The sequence below is a fragment of the Girardinichthys multiradiatus genome, chromosome 4 (assembly GCF_021462225.1).
Source record: "Girardinichthys multiradiatus isolate DD_20200921_A chromosome 4, DD_fGirMul_XY1, whole genome shotgun sequence".
Classification (NCBI taxonomy): Eukaryota; Metazoa; Chordata; class Actinopteri; order Cyprinodontiformes; family Goodeidae; genus Girardinichthys; species Girardinichthys multiradiatus.
Window position 1 is genome coordinate 3,802,276 of NC_061797.1, and position 25,154 is coordinate 3,827,429.

The 25,154-nt window shown below is 40.8% G+C and overlaps 1 protein-coding gene across 2 annotated transcripts; it reads right to left on the reverse strand.

Annotated features, from left to right (window-relative positions):
* ubap1lb (ubiquitin associated protein 1-like b) lies at positions 1–25,154 on the reverse strand. Of its 2 annotated transcripts, XM_047362651.1 has the most exons (7): positions 25,121–25,154; positions 22,970–23,090; positions 17,477–18,067; positions 16,151–16,357; positions 10,343–10,444; positions 10,101–10,259; positions 1–1,784 (listed from the first exon to the last, which is right to left on the reverse strand). In XM_047362651.1, exons 1-6 carry the CDS (start codon positions 25,126–25,128, stop codon positions 10,125–10,127), a joined length of 1,164 nt encoding a protein of 387 aa, XP_047218607.1. In that variant the 5' UTR covers positions 25,129–25,154; the 3' UTR covers positions 1–1,784; positions 10,101–10,124. The 2 variants fall into 2 exon arrangements, with proteins under 2 accessions (XP_047218607.1, XP_047218605.1); XM_047362649.1 differs by lacking the exon at positions 1–1,784 and having other exon boundaries at positions 9,787–10,259.

Here is a 25,154-nt window from a genome sequence, read left to right on the forward strand (position 1 = left end):
TGCTTTGTGGACCTGGAGAAGGCATTCAACTGTGTCCCTCATGGTGCCCTGTGGGGGAGCGTTCCAGGGATACAGAGCCTGGAGCATTTTTTTAGGGGTAAAGAGAGAGTTGAGCCAAAACGTGAAGCTCCCAATTACCAGCCTGTCTAAATTCCTACCCTCACCTATGGGCATGAACTTTGGGTCATGACCAAAAGAACAAGATCTCAGATACAAGCAGCTGAAATGAGCTTCCTCCGCGGAGCACTTTCTTAGAGATAGGGTGAGGAGCTCGGCTATCTAGGAGAAGCTTGGAGAAGAGCTGCTCCTCCACAGTGAGAGGAGTCAGGTGAGATGGATGTGTTCCAGATGCTCCCTGGATGCCTTCCTCAGGAGGTGTTCTAGCCATATCACACAGGGAGGAGGTCCAGGGAACGGCCCAGGACAAGCTGGAGGGACTAAGTCTCTCGGTTGGCCTGGGAACACCCGGGGCTTCCTTCAGAGGAGCTGGAAAAGGTGTCTGGGGAGAGGGAAGTCTGGGCATCTCTGCCGAGACTGCTGAGACTGCTGCCCCTGCAACCCAGTCCCGGATAAGCAGAAGGAGACGAGTACAAGTACAAGTAATATTGACAACCCCTTTGATAGTTTTAGTTTTCACATCACAATATTATAATCTTGCTGGTTATACTGATCCCATTAGGTTTTTTGCATTTGCATTTTACATTCATAAGCGATGACCCATAGACATTCTTGTGTTGCTGCATCCAGCCAATTGTCTGACCAAATGAGGCATTTCTTGTCTGTTAAACAAATGTACTGTCACAACTTTATTTCTCTATGTATTTATTTAGTATAAAAGCATGAAGGAAAAAAGGAAGACATCTTTGAATTCAATCGGTATATTGAGTTTTTTTTATAACGGAACATATTTTTGCTGTGATACTGGACTAAAATAAAGTGAAAGATTTAAAACCAGAAAGCATTTGGAGCAATGAAAATTTATACATACAGAAGTGTCACTGTGAGCACACCCTCTTCAAACACAGATAGTCTTGATGAAAATAAAGTACACCTTTTTTCAATTTTATGATTTTACATTTGAGATCATATGACAAGTAATCTGGTATCAATGAGGTTTAAATTATTCGGATCTAATCTCAAGTGTACAAAAACGTAAAACAGATTCTATGCTGTCATTCATTAAAAAAAAGAAGCAAAAATGAAAAGGTTTTATGTGGAAAAATCTTGGAGATTTTGGGTTGTAAGAGGGATGATAGCTGCCACCTGTGTGTAGCCACCTCTATAAAAGCAGAATTTGTGGAAGTTTGCTGTTTTAGCATACAGGTGTGTTCTTGCTATGCCAAGCAGAAAAAACATCAGCAATCGTTCAACTGTCAGAGAAACTGCACAAAAACCAAGAGCTCTTAGACTTCATGCCTCATACAGTATGGTAAATAATACAGATTATGACAAAAAAAATTTGAAAAAGACTGAACAAATATAGCATACTCAAGCAGTGCTTTCTCTTTGTACACCTTTAATAGGGTCTTGAAGAAGAAAATCTCTCAAAATGTCACTATACCATGGTCATAATAATAATAATAAATAATCTAAAATAATAATTTTAGTAGCTGGCATAAACTAGATTTATTAGGTTATGTTATGCTATAACCTTTCAACTGATGGTGTTTATATTTTCTTTTTATCATGACCATTCATGACAGTCATTCTTAACCACAACTGGTGTGTGGGTGTCTCTGGTGGTCGGTTTAATTACCAAGCTGAACTTGTACCTTAGCATTGAGCTGAAAAGTAAAAGAGAATTCACATTGTTAAAATCATTAAGGATTCCGAATGCACCTACCATGTTTTTGTAGCATATCCAAATACTTTATTTTAATACCCAAAATCCTTCCCTCTGCAGTGGTAAGATCGACAGATGAAAACCTATTTTAAACAATACCTTAGATGTAAACATCTTGTCAAATACAAACAGGGAGAACAAACTATGGAAAAAATATATACAGTGCCTTGCGAAGGTATTCGGCCTCCTTGAACCGGTCAACCTCTTGCCACATTTCAGGCTTCAAACATAAAGATATAAAATTCTAATTTTTTGTGAAAAATCAACAACAAGTGGGACACAATCGTGAAGTGGAATAAAATTTATTGGATGTGTCAAACTTTTTTACAAATAAAAAACTGAAAACTGGGGCGTGCAATATTATTCGGCCTCTTTACTTTCAGTGCAGCAAACTCACTCCAGAAGTTCAGTGAGGATCTCTGAATGATCCAATGTTGTCCCAAATGACTGATGATGATAAATAGAATCCACCTGTGTGTAATCAAGTCTCCGTATAAATGCACCTGCTCTGTGATAGTCTCAGGGTTCTGTTCAAAGCGCAGAGAGCATCATGAAGACCAAGGAACACACCAGGCAGGTCTGAGATACTGTTGTGGAGAAGTTTAAAGACGGATTTGGATACAAAAAGATTTCCCAAGCTTTAAACATTCCAAGGAGCACTGTGCAAGCAATCATATTGAAATGGAAGGAGTATCAGACCACTGCAAATCTACCAAGACCTGGCCGTCCCTCTAAACTTTCATCTTGAACAAAGAGAAGACTGATCAGAGATGCAGCCGCATCTAGGCCTGGTGGCTGAAAGTCCCGGTGTGTGACGTTCGCACCTGGCCGGTGGATTATTGTCTTGCTCGATGCCGGGCGGGTCCGGGAGATCCGACAGAGTCACCTGAAAGTCAACTCAGAGGTGAGACAGTTTTAAAATACAGTACATGAGATAAGCGTGAGCGCTATAGAAATGAAAGAAGAAAAGTACTTAAAAGTCGTTTGGTAGTGTGTCGCCGTAAGGACACTGCATTGGAAAGGTGTTATTTCGCCGCAAAGAAATGGTGATAAATTTAGGTAGGATCTCGACGCAAGGAGATCAGAGACGACTAGGCGCCGTAAAGTGAACTGGATAATTTGGTTGGTAACATTCCGCCGGAAGGGAATGAAATTAAGTGTTAAATAATAAAGAGATCTCATAAACTGAGCTAGGTCGACCATACATATTGCTGAAGGGACATAAATATGTTAAAATACTAACTGTGTGAGTGCTATATTATTGTTCTTCCTATTTTTATTACACATTAACCATCATCTCCTAAACATCAAAGTGGGGATGATTGTGTTAAATGTGCTTTAATTTGGAAGATAACATTGGTTTTTCACAGTGTGGAAGTTTAAGTGTAAATGAGTAAAAAAAAAAAAGTTAAAATTTTCCTGAAGGAAGTTTTGTTTGTCTTAAATATTGCGATCAGTCGGAAAAGAAGGTAAAAAGTGAAAAGTGACATTAGAGAGTCAAAACGAAAGTTGTTTTAGAAAGGAGTATAGTTCATGTTATGGGGAACGACTGACTGACTGACTGACTGATAATATTTCTTTGTGCAAAATCTGAACCTATACTAAACTTTTTCTTCTGCCTCTCTCACACACAAATACACACATATATGGGATTTGAGTTCAACATCTGCGTTTTTGAGTCTGGATTTTAGAAACCTGCCCTTCTCCATGGCTACTCCGCCAGAGACGTTTCTCCAGCACGGCCTGAAAGAGAGAGATCTGCCTTCCTGTCTGCCTGCTTGTTGAAAATCGCAGTGTGAGTTTCCACAAAAAACGAAACTCAGAAGAAGTCTGGGCCGAACCCACTGAGATGGACAACGATCCATGCTGCTGCAGAGCCAGAAGAGCGATACACTGGATTTATATTGAAAGCATCTTATGCGGGCAGAAGAGAAACCGGAGCAAAGTTTCTTCTTTCTCCCTCCTGGAGAAGTTAAAGTGGACAAAGAATGATTCAATGTCTCACCAACAGACCTGGGAAGGGCCTGGGTTGTTTTTTGGACTGATAGAGGACTGTGTGACAGTCTGACTGTGGAGCGATTTAGAAACTGATGGGGGTAACGTACAAACACACACACATTTGCATAAATCTTTTCCTATTTTCTGCAACGAAGAACGCTTATTAACCGCTGCTCATGTGACGCTTGCTTGACGTTGACAGATATAGCGGGTTAAATTATTATTTTAGGGTTAGAAAAGTATCTTTAAAAGGGTGATAACTTAACTCATTTGATACTTTCCAGTTAATTCTTTTAGAGAAGCAAGTTCTCTTTCGTTGTGGAATATTCAGGGTCAATTATTCTAGTTATTAAAAGTTATTAAAAAGCAGAGGAAGTTACAACATCTCCAAAACTCAGCAGTAACCATGTGTTTCTATGTTATTCTCAGGACAGATCTCATGAAGGAGCATTTTTAAAACCCAGCGCATGCGTAAAACCTGATGGGTTTCTCCTTCAGATATTATTTTCTGTTGTCAGAGTTTGTATCCCATAAATCTAATGGGTAGAGACCTCATTAAAACAGGCTTAGTTTTACTACAGATGGTCTTCATACAGTTTCTGACACAGTATTTACAGTTTGGTGCAGTTTTTGTCCGCAAGTGTTAACTGACGCTTATGGAAAGTACAAATTCATTGTTTTTCACAGCAGCTTCTGGGATGAGGTTATATTAGGTTTTTCTTCCCTCTTCTGATTCATGCAGCGTGTTGATTTACACTGTACCTTATATCAGGTCCTGACAAAAACTATGAAAGGTTTGGTTCTGCAGTTTCTTTTTTCTCCTTTTGGGGAAGGAAAGGAAACCTAATCAGTTCTGTGCTGCACAGAAATATTAAAACACTTGTTGTTTTCTAAGATATCACCAGCTAAAAACTTTTAAAACTTTTGAGAGTAATTGGTTTTGTTAAACACATTTTCCTTGGTAAAACAAACCTTTAAAATGAGAATGAAAAATTGGGTTATTTAGAAAGAATCTGATTGGACAGTGGTACCACACAAAAATTAAACTAATCTCATGTTTCCTAAAAGACTCTGCATGAAAAGGCCTTCAGAACCGTGGAGTTATTTTCCACCACAGTAACAAGTTTTTTAAGCATGCTTTTTCTTTATTTTAAAACAGATCTGGTTTTTGTTTTGTTGTGTTTTTGGCTTTTAAGCATAATGTTTGTCTGAAACTTCTTATGAACTGTGTTAGGAGCAAATATGATTTGAGGTAAATTAGGAGCTGTGAACTAATAATTTTAAATCTGATTATTGTCCAAGCAGAAATAATATATTTAGCCAATCCTTCAATCTCTGCAGAAAGTTAACACCATTGTTCAATGCAGTAGTACTCAACTTGTGGTTCCTGGACTCCTGAAGCCCGTAAGCCATAGATTTTGGGTCCATAAAATTATAATATTTAATTAAAGGTAGACCGATTACCTATTAAAATAGATCTAAGCCAATGATGAGTTCCAGTCATTTTGGTGGCTTTGAAATGCAATAATACTCAAAATTTCTACTCTGGGGAACACAGATTGGGGTTGAAGAGTTTAGTTTTGGAACCAAGGTTAGGATTTTTATAACAGAATCCAGACAAGTAAAATCCTTCATTTTAGGAAAAGAAAAGAAATAAAGGCTCTCTTAACAGTAAGAGGATGGTCGGCTCAAACTCCAGTCTCCTTGTTTGATTTCTTAGGGTTTAAAGATTAAAGGAATACATAGGAGTACAAAGGTACACAAGGTGATTTCAGATTACTAAGAGATAAAATATTGGAACATTTATCAGCATTTGGATTATTAAAGAGGGGTTCTAGTAATTTTTCTAATGTTTCTCCCCAACTCTCAAAATTTAAATAGGCCAAATTAAAGAAAATGATGGTTGTTCTTTTTGAAACACTATGTGGGAAAAATTCCAGTTTGGAGACAAGCTTCTTATCTTAATTTCTGATTAAGTCAAACACTGCAGTTTTGTTTAGTTTGGGTATACCATAAAAATGTCAATGCCGACTTTTCTAATTTCCCCTCGGGGATCAATAAAGTATCTTTGAATTTGAATTGAATTGAATTAAAATACTTCTTTGCATTTAACCTGAAATTCTGTAATACAGCTGCGATCAAATTGAGTCAAACAAAAAGAGAATTATAACAATAACTCTCAGGGTTGTAGTTATTATTATAGAGTTACAGTACAAAGAATTTTCAAAAGGTTTCAGCATCAGTAAATTTGGATTCATTTAAGAGAAAACTGTTGCTGTGCTTCCAAATACTTTGAAATATTTTTGGACTATGTAAACTCACTTTAAAAAAAAGGATCTTGAAGATTGTCATAACAACATTGATCAATTATAGCATTAAAAGATATGGTTGAGAAAACATATTCTGAAAAGAGATTGTTAAAAGTTTCTTTGAATTCTTGAAACTTCAAATTTGGCCATTTGTCTGTCTTTGATGTTTTGTCTTTGTTTGTTGGAATGAATGTTTGTTTATTTGTTGCATAAAACAATAATACATGTTTAGAATAATGTTTCTAAATCCCGGATTGATTAAAACTTTGAGTTTTCAGGAGAGTTAAGAAGCAGCTTGTTTCTGAGGTAGGTGCATGTTAACAGTTTTGCAGTTTAAGGTTCACTAAAATGGGATGGGATGAAGAAACTGTGGGTCCGCCCATAGGCTGCCAATCAAAGGTTAGTTCTGCCTGACTCCGCCCACCTACCAGGTTGGTTCACACCTTTGCTCCCATGGTAACGCTCAGCACCTCCCTTCCTGAGTTTTAACACTGTTTAAGAGACAATAGAATCAAAATGCTTGTAGTGATTGTTGCCTTAATAACATGTTTTTTTGGATGTAGGATGACATTTAGTTTTATGTGTTTTACTATTAAAAGGTTAATGAAATAGTTTAAACTAGTTGAAGAATTAGTTTTGCATGCAGAATCATTGGTGATTTATTAGATTGAAAGTTTTCCCTCGTGCCATTAAGCTAGCTGACAGTTCAAGATATGCCAAAAGTAAGGAATATATTTCTGATAAAGAATCAGAGTTATGATTTCATACGTGGTTGGAATTATTTATTAGATTCGAATTTGTAGGGTTTATGCATCTGAATTACATTAGATGTTCATTAATCTAATACTCATCTTCTTACAAGACAAATCAGGATGATATGTGACTAATTTCTAAGTGAAATATTGATGAACTGTACGACGACTAAAGTTTGTGTTTTGTTGTTAATGGAACTGAATTAGTTAAAAACATCTGGATTTTCTTTATGCTGCTTTTGTTAAATTCATAGTGACACGTAGTTATGTCAGAATTAATTTCTTTGGTTCTGTCTAATGTGATCTTGATTACTAGAACATTCTTGTTTAAACCTTTTGCTGGATTGGCGCAGGGGTTGGACCCTGCGCCACCAGGGGGGAATGTCAGAATAAAGTAACATGGAGATATTTCCAAGATCAATTTTTTTCCCACATCTTTGTGTGAAGGTAGGATGTTGTTTTACTGTCAAAACCTGTCCACTGTGTTTTCTCAAGTTTCACAGATGGTGAAGGCTGCATTACCAGAAACAGCCACTTCCACCCTCCAGTCCTTTATTCCTGGCGACTGGATTCTGCTCAGAGAATTTAGGAGAAAACACTGGAAGTCCAGGGCTGGAATGGCCCATATCAGATCCTACTAGACACCCAGGAAAGCTGCAGGAAAGCTCTAGCTCCTCCAGCTTCATCTGGCTTCCAGGACACAAGTCATCTTCTAACTGGATCATGCACGGCCTGAAAGGTGTGAGGACAGCGGACCACCACAAGACAAAGAACTGTAAGCTGATCACTGGCGAGTGATTGAAGTGGTGGTTGAAGAACACTGTTCTTACAAGGGCACAATAATCCCTTGGGCAGTGCAACGTTATTTCAGAATCTACTTAAGGCCATCGCATTGCTTGAAAGTTACAAATCATAAGGTCATTTGCTTCACTGCACACACACCACAGTGAGAGACACATAGGAAACATACAGGGAAGACCTCTACACATTGCACATAAACTTTCTCTGGATGATGGACTGGCGACGTCTGCAACAGAGAGACAGTCAAACATGCACCATGATGCTTATTTTCCTTAATTTCTTAATATTTGGTGGCTACTAGGCGCTCCTTTGCCTGAACAGTGAGGGTCAGCCAAATTCTTTTCTCCCACTTTGACAGCGAAACTGACTCTGAGGAGGAAATCTTGGATGCTTTTATCTAACTTTCATATTTATTGTTTGATATCTATCATTATGGCACAAATTCGAAATGTGTTCATTTCTGCCGTTGTTATAATTTGTTTTCTTTGAGGAAAAAACTGTTTGCTTTCAGTATCAGAAGGAAGGAGTTGTAATGGAAATTGTTTTATTAAGTGTTCCAAAGTGTATGACCTTTGGGTTACCTCACTCCCCTGAACATCTTTTAGTGGTGGAAGCTGTAAAAGCCATTATCAGAAGTTTAATGGTTAAGGCCATTTGTTAGGGTGATGTCTTTGGAAGAGCAGATGTTGTTCCTAGGTAACCTTCTCACCTCTGAACCCGAGAACGGTCTAGGGTCATAAAGCACAAACTCTTTTAAGTGGTGATAACACCTATATACTCTTTAAATACTGTGTGTAAATGTTGACACCACACTAAACCCAAAAGCAGATGATTATGATGACATGTAAATGAATATATCTTCCATGCCTGAGTGTATTCATAATTGTACTTCATAAAATGACCTTATAGCAGAAAATTGAAAAACGTTGCTGTTTAAGTGAAGTGAGAAAAAGTGCAATGATGATATGAACAAGGCTTGTTTTAATTCTTTTATTTTTTATTCTTACATTTTGTTTCTTTGCTTTATTATTGTTTCACTCTGCCATTATTGGTGGTCGCCTAGCTGAGGGACCGTGTAAGTGTTTCCCACAAAATAATCTGTTTTCCGTCCTGTGGGTTTGTGCTTACACAGAGTGTTTCATTTTACATGTATTTACTCATGACTTATTCGTGATAAAACAGGGGGGAACTGTTAGGGTTTTATGACTTTTTGTATTGTTTATCACTCATCTAAGTGCTTTTCCCTCCTTACATGTTGCAGGAGGGGAGATGGTCACAAGAATGAGTTATGCTTTTATTACTAGCAGCATCTGGGGGCTATACACCAGGTGCCCACTTCCCACCTCCTCTGTTTGTTTATAATCAAGTCAGATGAACCCTAACCTTTCTGACCCCACACACACACACATATACACGCCCACCCTGAATGATGTTTGAACTGTGTGTGACCAAGCATGTATAAATAAAGAGAGAGGGGGCTAATACTTCGTAGTCTGTAGTGCACAGCTACCCTTGCAAGTGAAACTGACTCGGTGTCTTTCCTTACCTCTGAGTTGATTAAATAATACCTATCAATGGATGGGGCCAAATTCAGGACCTTTCTGGAAGAAAACCTGTTGGAGTCTGCAAGAAACCTGAGACTGGGACGGAGATTTATCTTCCAACAAGACAATGATCCAAAACATAAAGCCAAATCTACAATGGAATGGTTCACAAATAAATGTATCCAGGTGTTGGAATGGCCAAGTCAAAGTCCAGACCTGAATCCAAATGAGAATCTGTGGAAAGAGCTGAAGACTGCTGTTCACAAACGCTCTCCATCCAACCTCACTGAGCTCGAGCTGTTTTGCAAGGAAGAATGGGCAAGAATTTCAGTTTCTCGATGTGCAAAACTGATAGAGACATACCCCAAGCGACTTGCAGCTGTAATTGCAGCAAAGGGTGGAGCTACAAAGTATTAACGCGAACGGCCGAATAATATTGCACGCCCCACTTTTCAGTTTTTTATTTGTTAGAAAGGTTTGACACATCCAATAAATTTCATTCCACTTCACGATTGTGTCCCACTTGTTGTTGATTCTTGACAAAAAATTTGAATTTTATATCTTTATGTTTGAAGCCTGAAATGTGTCAAGAGTTTGACCAGTTCAAGGGAGCCGAGTACTTTCGCAAGGCACTGTATATATATATCTGGACCATCCTTGCTTCCAGATACACAATTGGCAACAAAGGAATTTAAGTATTTTTGACATTCATGGCTTGGTTTTTAAACATCCTGAGACAACTTTTTCACAGGCAGAAATGTCCTAAGTCTTATTAGGATATATATGCAGAAGTGGAGTGTTTTTGTACAAAAGTTGTATTAAAATCATGAATACAACATTAAAGAACACATACAGTATAGTGTGTGCTGCTACATTGTCAGGCTACACGCATCATCAGCTCCTCAAGCGCCCGCTCTCTGTGATTTTCATGGACAAGCAGCACTTCTTTTATGGTGTTTGGTTGGAAGCCCATCTCATTGAACTGACTCAAAAGGTGTAGGAATTCCTCAGCCTAAACAGGAAAAGGTCCCAAGTTAAACTGACCCTGTCAACTGAAAAGAGGCATATCTTCGTGAGTCAAACATTGTTGCTTACCTTTGTTTCACAGTTTTGAAACATCTCCAGGGCTTCTTCCACCTGAACCATGTCATAGCCCAGCTGACACAGGTGCTCACATGCTACTAGGTAACTGAAGACCTGCAAATAGAAACACATAGAAAATGGTCACCAGTTTCTCTTCTGTTCTCGGTGGGGTCAGATGCTTTTCCACTCTCTCCTTGATCCTCACCCATTTTTTGCCCTGCTTCAGCTTTTTGTCTATGTTTTTCTTACAGCCTCTGTTTGCATATCCTCCTAATTTGTTCATTATGGATTTGGTCAGCTGGTCTCTCAACGTAATTGATTAAAAAAAAAATTTCAACGGGAAGACAGGATAAAGGAGACCCTCTTGACCAGACGGGACATTCTTCTCTGGATACACAATGGATTCTTGGCAGCAGTGGAAAATTGTGTGCCTGACTACGATGTCGGTCGAGGACGTAGAAAATGTGTACATATTTGGATTTCTGATAACAGGATTTCTGCTTTTTGGAGTTGGCGGTTAACTGGCTTATCAAAAGATTCGTAAAACATCGGCAGCCTTTCAAAGCACTCCAAAGCTGCCTGGGATGTTTGAAGGGATCTTTAGAGCTCTCAGCACTGAGACTGATATGTTAAAAGAGCAGAATCGCAAGCTGGACACGATCCTTGAACAGAATCACAGGCTGGCTGCGTTTCCCGGACTCAAAGGTGATATGATTTAATCTTGGAGAAAGTTGTTTGCTCAGGATCTACTGAAAGTACCAGAAATTTGGCTATTTGGATTTGAAACTGAGAATGCCAGTAAGACTTTGAAGGCAGGCGGAAAATCACAGCCGGCCTGAACCAAAACATTTATTGTTTGTCTAATTCAGGCCCCCCGATACGGCCTTCACAGGCTTCTTATCTAAACATTTCCCCTTGATGTTCTGTAAACACAACGCTCTGCCTCAGCAACCCCCCTCATCTGTGCACTGAACTGTATGGCCGTTTGATAAAACGTCAATCTCTTTTTCAAGGACAATGGCACCTTCGTCAGTCAACATTCTTTGCACACATGATCACACTTAAATATTGTCACCCTCATGAGTCCACCATGCCCCTGCAAAATCTTTGCTTATGTGTGTTGCTTTCCCGTGCTCCTGATTTTTTACCTAAATGTGGATTTCATTTCTTCTCCTTTTCAAAGATTTTTAGATTTACCAGTGAAAGGAAAATAATACTAGTTTCTTAAAAATTTTAACAAAAGCTGTTTTTACACCAGTGACTCAGCTTCCTTAGTTAGAACTCAGTGATTGCTTAGTTAAATTTCAATGGATGCAAATGACTGTTATTACTGGACTACAACTGCATTATACCAGCAAACCCAAGGATCATTCTTTCTTAGCACAAGATGCTTTCCCCTACACAGAGGACTTAATGATGTAATTACCTCTTTAGAAAGATTGGTTTAGAACCAGCTCTTACCAGTAAAGCCCAAAGGATTATTAATGTTATCTGTATCATTGTAATGTTGGCCAGAGATTTTTAAATTTCTCAGAAGGATTCATAGATTTTTAGATTTCTTAGAAGGATTGTGGTATCATTTGATTGGTTTTTCTGTGTTTGTATCTGTGTTTATTTTCTTTGTGATTGTATTGTAATTATATGTACAGCGCTTTGAGTGTCTTGTTACTGAAAAGAGCTATATAAATAACCTTACCTTACCTTACCTTACCTCACCAGTCATTCCTTAAAGGTAGTTTGAAAAAACCTAAGCAAAACCCAAATTTTCATAGGTAAAAAAAAGTGCATGTCGTCGTCTTCCACTTTATCCGGGACCGGGTCGCAGGGGCAGCAGATTCAGTAGAGACACCCAGACTTCCCTCTCCCCTGACAGCTACTCCAGCTCCTCCGGGAAGCCTCAGCTGGCTCCTCTCGATGTGGAGGAGCAGTGGCTCTACCTTTTGGATGGCCATGCTCCTCACCCTATCTCTAAGGGAGTGCCCGGCCACCCTACGGAGGAAGCTCATTTCAGCCGCTTGTACCCGGGATCTCGTTCTTTCGGTCATGATCGAAAGTTCATGGCCATAGGTGAGGGTAGGAATGTAGATCGACTGGTTAATCGAGAGCTTCACTTTTCGGCTCAGCTCTCTCTTCACCACAACGGACCGGCACAGTGCCTCCATTACTGCAGCAGCTGCACCGATCTGTCTGTCGATCTCCCACTCCATTCTCCCCCCACTTGTGAACAAGACCCCAAGATACTTGAACTCCTCCACTATAGGCAGGAATTCCCCTCCAACCTGAAGAGGGCAAGCCTCCCTTTTCCGGTCAAAACCCATGGCCTCAGACTTGGAGGAGATGATCTTCTTACCAGCTGCGAATCGCCCCAATGCATGCTGTAGGTCTTGGCTAGAGGGGTCCAGCAGGACCATGTTATCTGCAAAAAGAAGAGACAAAATCCACTGGTCCCCGAACCAAACCCCCTACGGCCCTGCTGGAGTCCAACATGCACCGGGAACAGGTCCCACTTACAATGTAGATCAAGCTCCTGCTCTGCTTGAACAGAGACCGGATGGCCCCTAATAAAGGGCCCTCGACTCCATACTCCTGGAGTGCCCCCCACAGGGCACCACAAGGGACACAGTCAAATGCCTTCTCCAGATCCACAAAACACATGTGGACCCGTTGGGCAAACTCCCATGAACCCTGGAGAACCCTGCAGAGGGTGTAGAGCTGGTCCAGTGTTCCAAGGCTGGGACGAAAACCACACTGCTCCTCCTGAAGCCGAGGTTCGACTATCAGCCGGAGTCTTCTCTCAAATACCCTGGCATAGGCCTTACCAGGGAGGCTGAGGAGTGTGATCCGCCTATAGTTGGAACACACCCTCCGGTCACCCTTCTTATGAAGGGAGACCACCATCCCAGTCTGCCAGTCCAGAGGCACTGTCCCCGATCGCCACGCAATGTTGAAGAGGCGTGTCAACCATGACAACCACAACATCCAGAGACTTGATGTACTCAAGTCGGATCTCATCCACTCCCGAAGCCCTGCCACCGTCGAGCTTTTTAACCACCTCGGTGCCTTCGGCCTGGGTGATAAAAGAGTCCCCAGCCTCTGCTTCAATCAGGGAATGCGTGACGGCAGGACAAGGAGATCCTCGAAGTACTCCTTCCACCGCCCCATAATGTCCCCAGTCAAGGTCAGCAGCTCCCCACCCCCACTGTAAACAGTGTTGGTGAAGCACTGCTTCCCCCTCCTGAGGCACAGGATGGTTTGCCAGAATCGCTTTGAGGCCAACTGGTAGTCCTTCTCCATGGCCTCACCGAACTCCTCCCAGGCCTGAGTTTTTGCCTCTGCCACTACCCAGACCGTGGCACGCTTGGCACACCAGACCGAGGCACTGTCCCCAACTGCAGCACGCTTGCCCTCACGGTACCCATCAGCCACCTCAGGTGTCCCACAAGCCAATCACTGCCGATAGGACTCCTTCTTTAGCTTGACAGCATCCCTTACTGCCGGTGTCCACCACCGGGTTCAGGGACTGCCACAGCGACAGGCATCACATAACTTACAGCCACAGCTACAGGCGGCAGCATCGACAATAGATGCAGAGAACATGGTCCACTTGGACTCTATGTCTCCAACCTTCCCCGGAATCTGGTCAAAGCTCTCCCGGAGTTGGGAGTGGGCCTGCCAAGTCTGTCCGGCTTTCCCCTCTTCCAGCAGGATCCAACTCACCACCAAGTGGTGATCAGTGGACAGCTTAGCCCCTCTCTTCACCCAAGTGTCCAAAACATGTGGCCAAAGGTCTGAAGCCACGACAACAAAGTATCTCATCGACCTCCTGCCTAAGGTGTCCTGGTGCCAAGTGCACTGATGAACACCTGATGAACATGGTGTTCATTATGGACAATCCGTGACTAGCACAGAAGTCCAATAATGAAACACCACTCGGATTCAGATTGGGGATGCCATTCCTCCCAGTCACGCCTCTCTAGGTGTTATTGTCATTTCCCACATGGCCTTGAAGTCCCCCAGCAGCATATTGGAGTCCCGGGGAGGGGCACTATGCAGCATCCCCGCCAGGGACACCAAGAAGGCTGGGTATTTCGCACTACTGCTCGGCCAGTAGGCCGAAATGACACTCAGAGACCTATTCCTGACCCGAAGACCCAGGGATGCGAGCCTCTCATCCTCCTGGGTAAACCCTAACACGTGACGGCTGAGCTAGGGGCCAACAAACAAACCCAACCCAGCTCGCCGCCTCTCCCCGCAAGCGACTCCAGAGTAAAAAAATCCAAACTCTCTCAAAGAGCTGGATTTCAATGCCCACGCTGTGTGTTGAGGTGACCCGGATCTCTCGACCACCTGCTTAAAAAACATAAATAAACAAAAACATTAATAAAGTAAATACTAATAAAATTTGTATTATTGTATTTGCAAGAATGTCTTTATCTTTTGGCAGGAGAAGCAAATAGGAGAAATGCTGCTGTCTGGACTAGTGAGGCTCCAAGGTTTGCCTGAAGAAGTTACAGTTTTGTGTTTTATGAGAAAGTTTTTGTCTCAGCCATAGCAACAACAAGGACAAGGACTTTAAAGCGCAATACCGCGGACTTTTGACTGCGGTGAAGTTAGTTTAAGGGTTGGATGTTTGTGCTGGAAATTTTGGGGGAAATGTTTGTACGTCTGATCTTAAGATTTTATGTGTGACCAGCTTGCTTAGGATGTTATAAAATATAGGGCCCCCTACCTACATGTAATTCAAAACTCTGATGTGTCCTTTTCTTTTTCTTTCTTCTTCATGCATAGTTTATGATTTGTAAATAGTAAAATTATATTTTGGTATTACCTGCTCCGGTCATGGTGGTCCTTAATATCATTGTAGTCACTCTTGAGTTTTATTAACTCATCTCTGCACTATCTCAGCGAAAACCTTCTCATTTCTCCTGGTCCCATGGCCAATCAGTGAATTGCAGTCTGTTCACGTCTCATGTAGTTCTTACTCAGCCCCGGTCGTACCTGCTCAGCAGCAGGGACCAAAAATCTATGTTCCGGTATGAAAAAACTATAATGGGAACGCTCGCAAAGCGAACCAACTGGAGTCGGGTAGGATCAAATTGAGCCATTGAAAAAGGGGCATATGTTAGTAAAACTACACAAAAAATGGAAACTGAAGTTTTTTTTCATCATTTCACATGGAGAATAGCTACTGTCTAAGACGTGAAGAAATGTGAAATGTGAAGATGTGAAGAAATGTAAATAAAATAATGAAAAATGTTTCCTTAACTTTAATGGCTCTTAATTACATGTCATGAAACAGTTTTATGGTACAAGTCTTCATGTCTCCTATAACTCCTCCTGTTGTTCTGTTTCCCACCACATGCTGCAGTTTGAGCTTCCCTTCTCTCAGACAAAGGGCATTTCATGTCATGGGAAAACACATAATACACAACAAGCTGTTAAAGTCTTGGCTCTATTTTTAAACCTGCTTAAAGTAGCTTAGTATACAGTATTTCTGTTTCACCTCCCATAACCCCATGCCCACTAAAGCTTTGTGGTGTTCTTTTTTCTATTTTCAGATTTTAAAGGGCTTACAGTAAGCTTGAACAACTGATCAGGACCAATTTAAAAGTTTGCAAGACGTCTGGCTGATTTGATGCTAAATATTTAGTCAAGACTTTAAAAAAGTTCTGTATGACAAACACATTTAAACAAACATATTGAATTGTTGATAGGTCCACTGTACTAACTCATGTTGATAACATATTCATTGTATAATATATCAGCCTCAATGGTTGACGCCTTTCCTGGGAACATAATTTTGGTGAATGTGAAACTAACCTGATCCGGGGTCTGTTGTCCTGCCCTCTGCAGGGCAATAATAGCAGTGCGAAGGGGGTAGCCCTGGGCAGTGATGACCCCAACCAGATCCCTCTCCTCTGAGCTCAGAGCTGACAGGAGTTCCACAGATGAGTCCAAAGCTGAGTTAAAACACCCATATGGCGAGGCATTGTGGTAAGTTCTACATAAGTTTGGTCTGAGAGACATCTGAAAGACACAGGAGACAGCAGTCCAGAATGAAATAATTGAAAATCACTATTCTAAACTTTTATGTGTTTTAAATAGTTGATGTTCACTGGAATCCTGACAACAGGCCAGAGGATTGCAGGGCATATACACAGTTTTGGAAGACAGAGACAAATAACACTTTCTAATCCTGATCAACCTTTGGCACCCTGTCTGCTGTCAGGGAACTGGCTTTACAATGTCTATTTTAAGAGCTGGATCCATGGAACCATTTTAAAGTTGTTTAGAAAAAGATAAATAGATACCTAGAACTCACTTCATCTTCCAAATAATTAAATAATAAGTGATGACGTTCATTCAATATTTTCCCAGTATTTGAAGCTATAAATGAAACAGTCCTTTATAATTAAATTTAAAGAACCAAGTCTAAATAAACTCAAATGGTTATGTTATCGGAATTCATAGTGAATCTGTCTCATATATGACCAGATTTCTTCTAAACAGCCCACAGATCTGTTACGATAGGACTATTAACTGCTCGTTTGATAGAAACAGCTCAGTTATTCCTAAAGGTTTATGCTGCGTTTTCACAGCATGTTCATGAGCTAAACTTAGTTCAAAGTCCAAGACAAATTATAATCTCAGTGATCACCAGATTAACCAGTAGCTTTTCAACATGAAAAAAAGACAGATTTTCTTTTAAAACCAGATTACTTGTTGTTCATGTTGACTATCTTCCTACCGTGGATATATACTTTGAAAGCCCAAACTTGCCTTGCATTGGTTTTGCCTTGTACTTTTCCTGCAGCTTCTGTGGCACTTTTGGTTTAGTTTTATTAATAAAGTATTTTGTTTTGCTGTAACTGGGTACCTTCTGCTTGGAAGACTTGAGATGAGTTTCTATTTTAAGCACGGAGAGTCAAATAACCTTTCCTCTCTTTGAATTTGTATGATTTGCAGCACTAGAGATAATTCAATATATACAGAGATTTCTGTTTGACTTAAGTAAATATCACAGGCACACATAGTGAATATGTGTGAAAAAAAGACTAATGGCAGTTATTTTCCACAAACGGTTATTTTCCACAAAATATCAAAATGTTAACTATGCCCAAATGTAATATGAACAATTTGTCTTACTATATCTGCTGTTTTATGGTTGTCCGTGGCTTTGTCGATATTGGCCCTGGTGTTGGGAGCTTTGTTTGAGGATGTGCTCAAAGGCCGACTGTCTGTGTTGGATTCTTGTTTTCTGGATGTGTCCATCACCGTGACAGAACACTGCCGCAGGTTCTTCCTGCGTTTGTGTGGCAGGCTGCTAAGACAGGATGGAGGATTCAGCAAGTCTGGGGTGAAGGCTCTCTGTGCTTTTCTTTGACCACTCTGACATAAAACATTTGGACACGCTTCCTTAAAGAAAGCTTTTGCTGTCTGCTTTTTCTTGGCTTCCTTCATAGTATTCTCTCCTTCTTGCTCTGAGTCTAAGATGGTGAAAGGGGTGCGAAGGACAGCAGGGTTGAGGCTGTGGGAGCGTTGTCGAGGGTTTGGTTCCCAAAAATCGGAATTGTGGCGGCTTGCCAGACGACTCTGCTGTGGGCTGCTGAAGATCATCCAATATGGAGGACAAGATGGTAAAAGTTCTGATGAAAAGGTGAATGGCTGTGGCCGCTGATGGTTGGTGGGGCCGTTCTGTAGCCCAGTTAACACCCAGTTCTCCAAGCTGAACTCATGCTGTAATATCAAGAAACAGTATACCTGTTAGAACCTATTCTACTGCAGGTAACAACTTTTTACATTGATAGACTCTTTGGTAATCCCATTAAGGGACTGGTTTTGGCTTATGTCTTTATTTTTATTGTTTTGCAAAATTCCACACCTTTTTATTCTGAAAAGGTGTCCTATTAACTAATAAACCATTTATCTCTATAATGTCTTCATGCTTTGTTGACATCCTAATCACATGGGCCATGAAGACCAAACAAAATCCTGTTCTGTATTTTAGAGCTAACTTTGGGTACTGATCAATTGAACAGATATCCTCTGTGTGTTTAAGCAGGGAAACGTCTAAAACTAACAGAGAACTATGTTTATTGGATGGGTCTTTAGAAACAATTTTTTCAAGACAAACAGGTCTGATCTATATCCAAATATAAAGAAATGCCCAGTTTGGTCCAAACGAACTTCAAATCAATCCAATTTATTCCACTCCACTCTCAAGTCTAGTTACATCCAGTCCAAATAGAATACAGTCAAATTCAGTTGATCGCCTTGATTCACTGATTGCCTTGATGAGTAGCTGAGCTTCATTGTGGAAAGTGTGTTGGACGAAAAGAAAGAGCGGTTTGGACTGGAATGGCGACTTAGGTAGAGGACGATGAAGATGAGATGGATTTGAGTGATTGGTCTCAGGTTGTTAGTGGAAGAGGGAGAATTAGGAAATGAAAGTTTGTTTGGGACACAAGTTAGTAAAAGAGCTTTGGAAGAAAACAGTTCAAATGAAGGAATCACTGTAATTCGAAAGAAGATTGTTAGAGGAATTTAAAGTAATTCTTAAAATTAAAGAAGAAGATAACATTCAGATTGGTCCGATTGCATTATCAAGAGAGCTTAAAAAGAAGATTGGAGATATTTGTTTTGCAAAAACACGTAGAGATGGGAGTGTAATAATCATTTGTAAAACAGAAGGACAGAAAAACAAAGCTTTAATATTGAAAGTATTTGTAGAAAATCTGAGAGAAAACAGGATTTTAGGAGAAAAGAAAGTGATGAGGGGAGTGATAACAGGAATACCTTTGAATGAAGATCTAGAAACACTTAAAAAGAGCATTCAGGATGTGGAGATGAATCAGATAAAAAGATTGTTGAGAACGATAAATGGGGAAAGAGTTGAAAGTCTATCAATAATGATAGAATTTCAAGAAAATGTACTGCCAGAGAGGGTTAAGATAGGATTCATAAGCTTTCCAGTTAGGCCCTATATCCCTCCCCCACTCAGGTGTTACAAGTGTCAAAGATATGGACACGTTGCAGCAGTGTGTAAAGGAAAACAAAGGTGTCCAAAATGTGGGGATGATCATAGATATGAGGAATGTGATAAAAATGCTCAAGATAAATGTTGTAATTGTGGGGGACTACATAGAGTGACTTGTGGGGGATGTGAACGCCAGAAAGAAAGCCATTGAAGTAGAACAAATGAAGACAACCAACAATATCAGCTATGTTGAAGCTGTGAAGAGGGTGCAAGGATAGACTGGAAGGAGGGAGATAAATGTTCGACAAAACTCAACACCTCAATTAGTGTCAAAAGACAGAACTGAACCTATAATCACAGTGGAGAAGATCATGTTGTTTGTGTATGTGATTAACTGTGTGGATCAAGTTAAGTACAAAGCTGAGAAAATTAAAATAATAGTAAAAGGAGAGGAGAAGTTCTTTGGTATGAAAGATATTTCATGGGAACATATAAATAGAGGACTGGGAGGAAATGGGAAGTTAGGGACATCAAGAGAGAAAACACTGATTATTGTGCAGTGGAGCGCTCGAAGTTCCACTGTCAAGAACCCCTCATGACGACTAAAAAATCGAGGCACGTGACGTCACCCGGTACGGCGGAGCCGGGGTCCCACCCTGGAGCCAGGCATGGGGTACCCCCGGAGGAGCTGGAGGAGGTGTCTGGGGAGAGGGACGTCTGGGTGTCTCTGCTGAGTCTGCTGACCCCGCGACCCGGTCACGGATAAAGCGGAAGACGACAAGTACGAGTACTTGGAGTAGCTTTCATAGAACCAGAGTTCATTGTTAAATTAAGGCAAAGAATAAATGATCGACTTTCAGTGTATACAGGAAAAATTATTGCTATATATTATTAGCCATTCAATGGGTTGAAGAAATAAGACCATGAAGATCAGTAATTTGTTCAGATTCTAGTTCATCATTAGTTAGTTTACAGTATAATCCTTCAGAAAGCAGACCAGATATTTTAATAGAAATTCAACAGAAATTATTTAGAATAAATATGATGGGTTTAATGATACATTTTCTATGGATACCAGCACATTATGGTGTTAAAGAAAATGAATTAGTAGATAGGGCAGCAAAGGAAACTGTTAGAAATGTATTAGTAGATTTAGGTATTAATTTTAGTAAAACAAAAATAAAAATGTTAATTAAACAGAAAATAAAGAATAAATGGCAAAAGTAATGGGAGAAAGACAGGAAAATAACCAAGCAGGTTGGTGAGAAGGCAACAACTGTTGGCACAAATATAAGAAAATGGAAGAAGTTCAAGTTGACTGATAATTTCCCTTAGTCTGGGGCTCCATGCAAGATCTCACCTCTTGAGGCATCAGTGATCATAAGGAAGGTAGGGGATCACGCCAGAACTACACGACAGGACCTAGTCAATGACCTGAAGAGAGCTGGGACCACGGTCTCAAAGAAGGCCATTAGTAACACACTATGGATTAAAATCTTGCAGCGTACGCAAGGTCCCCCTGCTCAAACAAGTGCATGTCCAGGTCCGTCTGAAGTGTGATTCAGAAGGTGGATTATGCAGAGGAGGAATGGGAGAAGGTTATGTGGTCTGATTAGACAAAAATAGAGCTTTTGGTTTAAACTCCACTCGCCGTGTTTGGAGGATTCAACCCTAAGAACACCATCCCCACCGTGAAGCATGGAGGTGGAAATATCATTCTTTGGAGATGCTTTTCTGCAAAGGGGGCTGGAGGACTGCACCATATTGAGTGGAGGATAGATGGGGCCATGTATCAGAAAATCTTAGCCAACAACCTCCTTCCCTCTATAAGGGCATTGAAGATGGGTCGTGGCTGGGTCTTCCAGCATGGCAATGACCCGAAGCAGACAGGGCAACTAAGGAGTGGCTCTGTAAAAAGCATCTCAAGGTCCTGGAGTGGCCTAGCCTGTCTCCAGACCTGAACCCAATCAAATCTTTGGAGGGGAGCTGAAAGTCCGTGTTGCCCAGCGACAGCCCTGAAACCTGAAGGATCTGAAGAAGATCTGTACGGAGGAGTGGTCCAAAATCCCTGCTGCAGTGTGTGCAAACCTCAAATTAGTATTCAGATTAGTAAAGAGCACTGCATAGAAAGGTTTATGGAATGTGTTTCCATGACGGAGCAGCTGCATCCAAACCAAACATCACCAAGTGCAAAGTTTCAGATGTAGTGGTGAAAAGCAAAATCTCTGGAGTGATGAATCATACGTGTTGTCTGGCAATCCAGGGAATGAGTTTTGATTTGGCAGTTGCCATGAGAACAGCACTTGGTTGACTTCATTGTGTCAAGTGTAAAAGTTGGTGCAGAGGGAAATTTTATGTTGGGCTGTTTGTCAGGTGTTAGGCTCAAAGAAAGAACATTTCTGACCTGCACAGTCCTGAACTCAACTTGGTAAAGTATGTTTGAGATTAATTAGTGCGGAGACTGCAACCCAGACCTTCCCATCCAACATCAATTTCTGATCTCATAAATGCACTTCTGGAAGAATGGTCAAAAGTTCCCTAAAATAAACTCCTAAAGACAGTGAAAAAACCTATAATTTAAAAATGAGACGGCAGAAGAGGGAATACTTTCATGTCAGTATCTGGGTTGTGCTTGCCACATGTGTTTTGTTTCAGACTGTGCTGGAGCTCTCAGGTGCGCTGGGTGACAGGTGCAACTGGTTCCACTGATTACCATGAGGAGTACTTAAGCAGGAGGCGGCCAGCACTTCAATGCAAGAATGTTTTGCCACCAGTGGTACAAACCCGAGCCACACTCTAAGTTTATGCTTCGTTCTTCGACCTTCGATTAACTTTGTTTTTGCTCTTCGGCAGATTTTGAAAGCCTATGCTTTGGATCACTGAGTTTCTAACTTCGTTTCTGGAAGTTATTCTGGATGATCAAGCCTATCTTTGTTCTGAGGATTCCTATCCTGTCATCTGCCTTTGTTTGGATTCATATTAAGCTGGCAGCTTCCTATCCTCTCTGTCTCCTGAGCCAAGCCACAGGCGTACCCTGTCCACCCTCCAACGTAAGCCACCGCATCGAACTTGTTACTTTGTTCCGAGCTCACACAGAACGGCACCAAGTGAACTCTCTACGGATATCCCTACTTAAGACCTGGTCCTGAGTTTCATTCCCCCTGGCGACCTGACCACCATAACCCAGTAAGCTGATCTCAGATTCATGATAATTATTTGTTCTTAGTTTCGTCTTACCTTCCGTTACCTGTACTCATCCATTCTCTTCACTTCTCTCCCTACAGTGAGATTTTTGTCCGTTTTGTTCCTGATTACATCACCAATAAAGCAGTCTTTATTTAACTTCCTCCTCCTGAGTGTTCTCTGTATGTGGGTCAGAGCTATTTCGAACATAATGACATTTCGGCAATAAAGTGTACCACAAGTGATTCAAAGATATTAAGTCAATGTCAGGGATGAAGAAAGATTGATTGAAGGATGACCCTTTTGAGGTTTCCGCTGTTAAAATTACATTTATTAATGGAAATATTACAACTGCTGCACTTTCTTGGTTCTGAAACTAACCTTGGCCATTGATACATGCAAGTCTGAGGTCAGTGTAATTTTTGAACAAACACACAACTAAAACACAAAGATGCACAGAGTGAGGAAAGAATTCGTACCTCCGTTTCCCGCAATATGGTGAGGTAATCAGGTATAGTCACTTTGACATCATCTTTGACTTTTTGTAAGGTAACAGCCTGGGGCATCTTCAGTGGGACACCTTCCATCCTGCTCGGTTCACTGAGACACAAACAGAATAACAATTTTGTAGTTTTGGCATCCTCTCCTCCATAAAATCTGCATGGTACATGAGGGCACCCACTGATATGGTTTCATCCAGCAAGGTGTTGTAAAGAGTATGCCCAACTTGTAATCCCAGTTGCAACATAGATATGACCAACATTGTTTTATACTTGAATCCCCATACACACTTGTGATCATCATTTGCACAACTTCCAGTATTTCACCCTTGTTTCATATTTACTGGTAGTTATGTTTTCTACAATGTCTGAAAACATTTGTAATGTAGTGTTTAACTTTTTGAAATACTACAATACCACAATACTCAAAACTAAAATTAGTTTTGTGTAAGTTTGTCTGGTGTTTGCCCATGACTGTGTGGTTTGGCTCATCCACATAACAGGACAGGTCCAAATTATAATAAACAATTAGGTCTGCAGAGAGCTTTATCTGGCCAGACCTTCCCTCCATCCAGGCCTTATACAGGTCTAGGGTCAGAAAATGGGCACAGCTAACATCCCTGCAGACCCCACACATCCTGAACACAACTTGTTTAGACTTTAACCTTCAGGTTAAAGCAGAGCGCTCCTTGTACAAATGAGTGACCACAGAGATTTTCCCCAAAGTTCCCGTGGGGTGGGGGGGTTCTATAGGGTGGGGGTGGGATTTGCATAAGCTCTCACATCACAAACTGAAGTAGCTTGGCCATAGTTTTTTTAAATAGGCAGATGGCACTCTGTTGTTTTGTCAAGATCCTGGAGGCCAGGACACAGAAAGTGGATTCAGATAAGTCCAATCTGTTACTGACCAAGAACACATGTCTTCTCTAAAGTCTGTCTACTAAGGAAATACCTACATGTTTACAGTTTAAACAAGTGTTAAAGTCCTTGAAAGAAGTGTTTAAAAGTTGTTCTTCAGTCCAGCGGAGATGTTCACAGAGACAATGATAACAGATTGCTAAGAGAAGCAGTGTACTCTTTACTGGCTGCAACATATTGAGAAAAGCTGAAGTCTGAATCAGTTTACCTTCCCAGAAATCCTGCCTGACTTTCCTCCAACCTTTCTATATTAGTTTTGAGTGTTACATAATAATCACCTGCAGCTAAAAGGACCAGAGCGGCATAGCAATGATACCATGTGCTCTCATGTTAGACACTGTGAATGTTTGTGGCATTGTATCAGTGAAAAGAAAGGAAGCCTTGACATACGGTCTTTGTCAGACATGTAGAGCGTAAGTTATTTTGTGCAGTGACGTCAGAACAGCACGCTCAGCTTCTGCTCCTTCTGTCCACGGAAAGTTAATCAGATATGTGCTGTTGTGAGAATAAAACCCAGAGCAGACAGATGGTGCAAGACTTCCAGCAGCAGAGAAAACAGATGTTCCTTAAGCTTATTGAGCTGTCTTTGCATATCCTGGTGCTAAAAAAGAAGCTCCAGTAAAGCTAAACCAGAACTAGATCTTACTAACAGCCACGTACATTTAAAGGGATACTAATCACTTTTATATATCGCTGTATAGTAACAGCAGACATATTTCCATCTTGATGTTACTCACTGGTGTACATTTATTTATTCTGCTGAAGTTCTAATAAAATTTTAGGTCTCCCAACAAACATTGAGCCAGACTTGATGAACCCTCAACACTTCTTTTTGCAACACAGTGTTTTTCTATGTAATTCCTCAGAGAGCTCCAAGAGACACCAGACTTTGATTCAATTCAATTCAAAAATAAATTCATCCCAAAGGGAAATAAATAATGATGAAGGAACTGGTGGAGGGACTGCTTACTTTAGCTCAGATATAAACCTAACAGCAAAATCCCAACAATGTTTTCTAGATTCAGCTGTCATTTATGTCATCTTACATACATAGAAGAACTACTGCCTGTGTTCCTGTAAGCTCCTTGCCATGAAGCAGGCGCAGACACCAAATCGTGGTATCAGTGATCTTCAAAAATAATTATATTGTGTTTTGTATCTGTCACACATGATTTAAAACCAGCATGAAGGAATTAGAAAAAGAGAACCTACCTGTGCATTACCTGTGCCTCAGTCAAACGGTGTG

What these genes read in the sequence shown, in the direction of transcription:
- ubap1lb (XM_047362651.1), bottom strand. An exon ending in ACCATAAAACAGCAGATATA is followed by an intron (nt 16,358 to 17,476) that starts GTAAGACAAATT and finishes TGTGTCTTTCAG; the next exon opens with ATGTCTCTCAGACCAAACTT. An exon ending in GACAACAGACCCCGGATCAG is followed by an intron (nt 10,445 to 16,150) that starts GTTAGTTTCACA and finishes TTCTATTTGCAG; the next exon opens with GTCTTCAGTTACCTAGTAGC.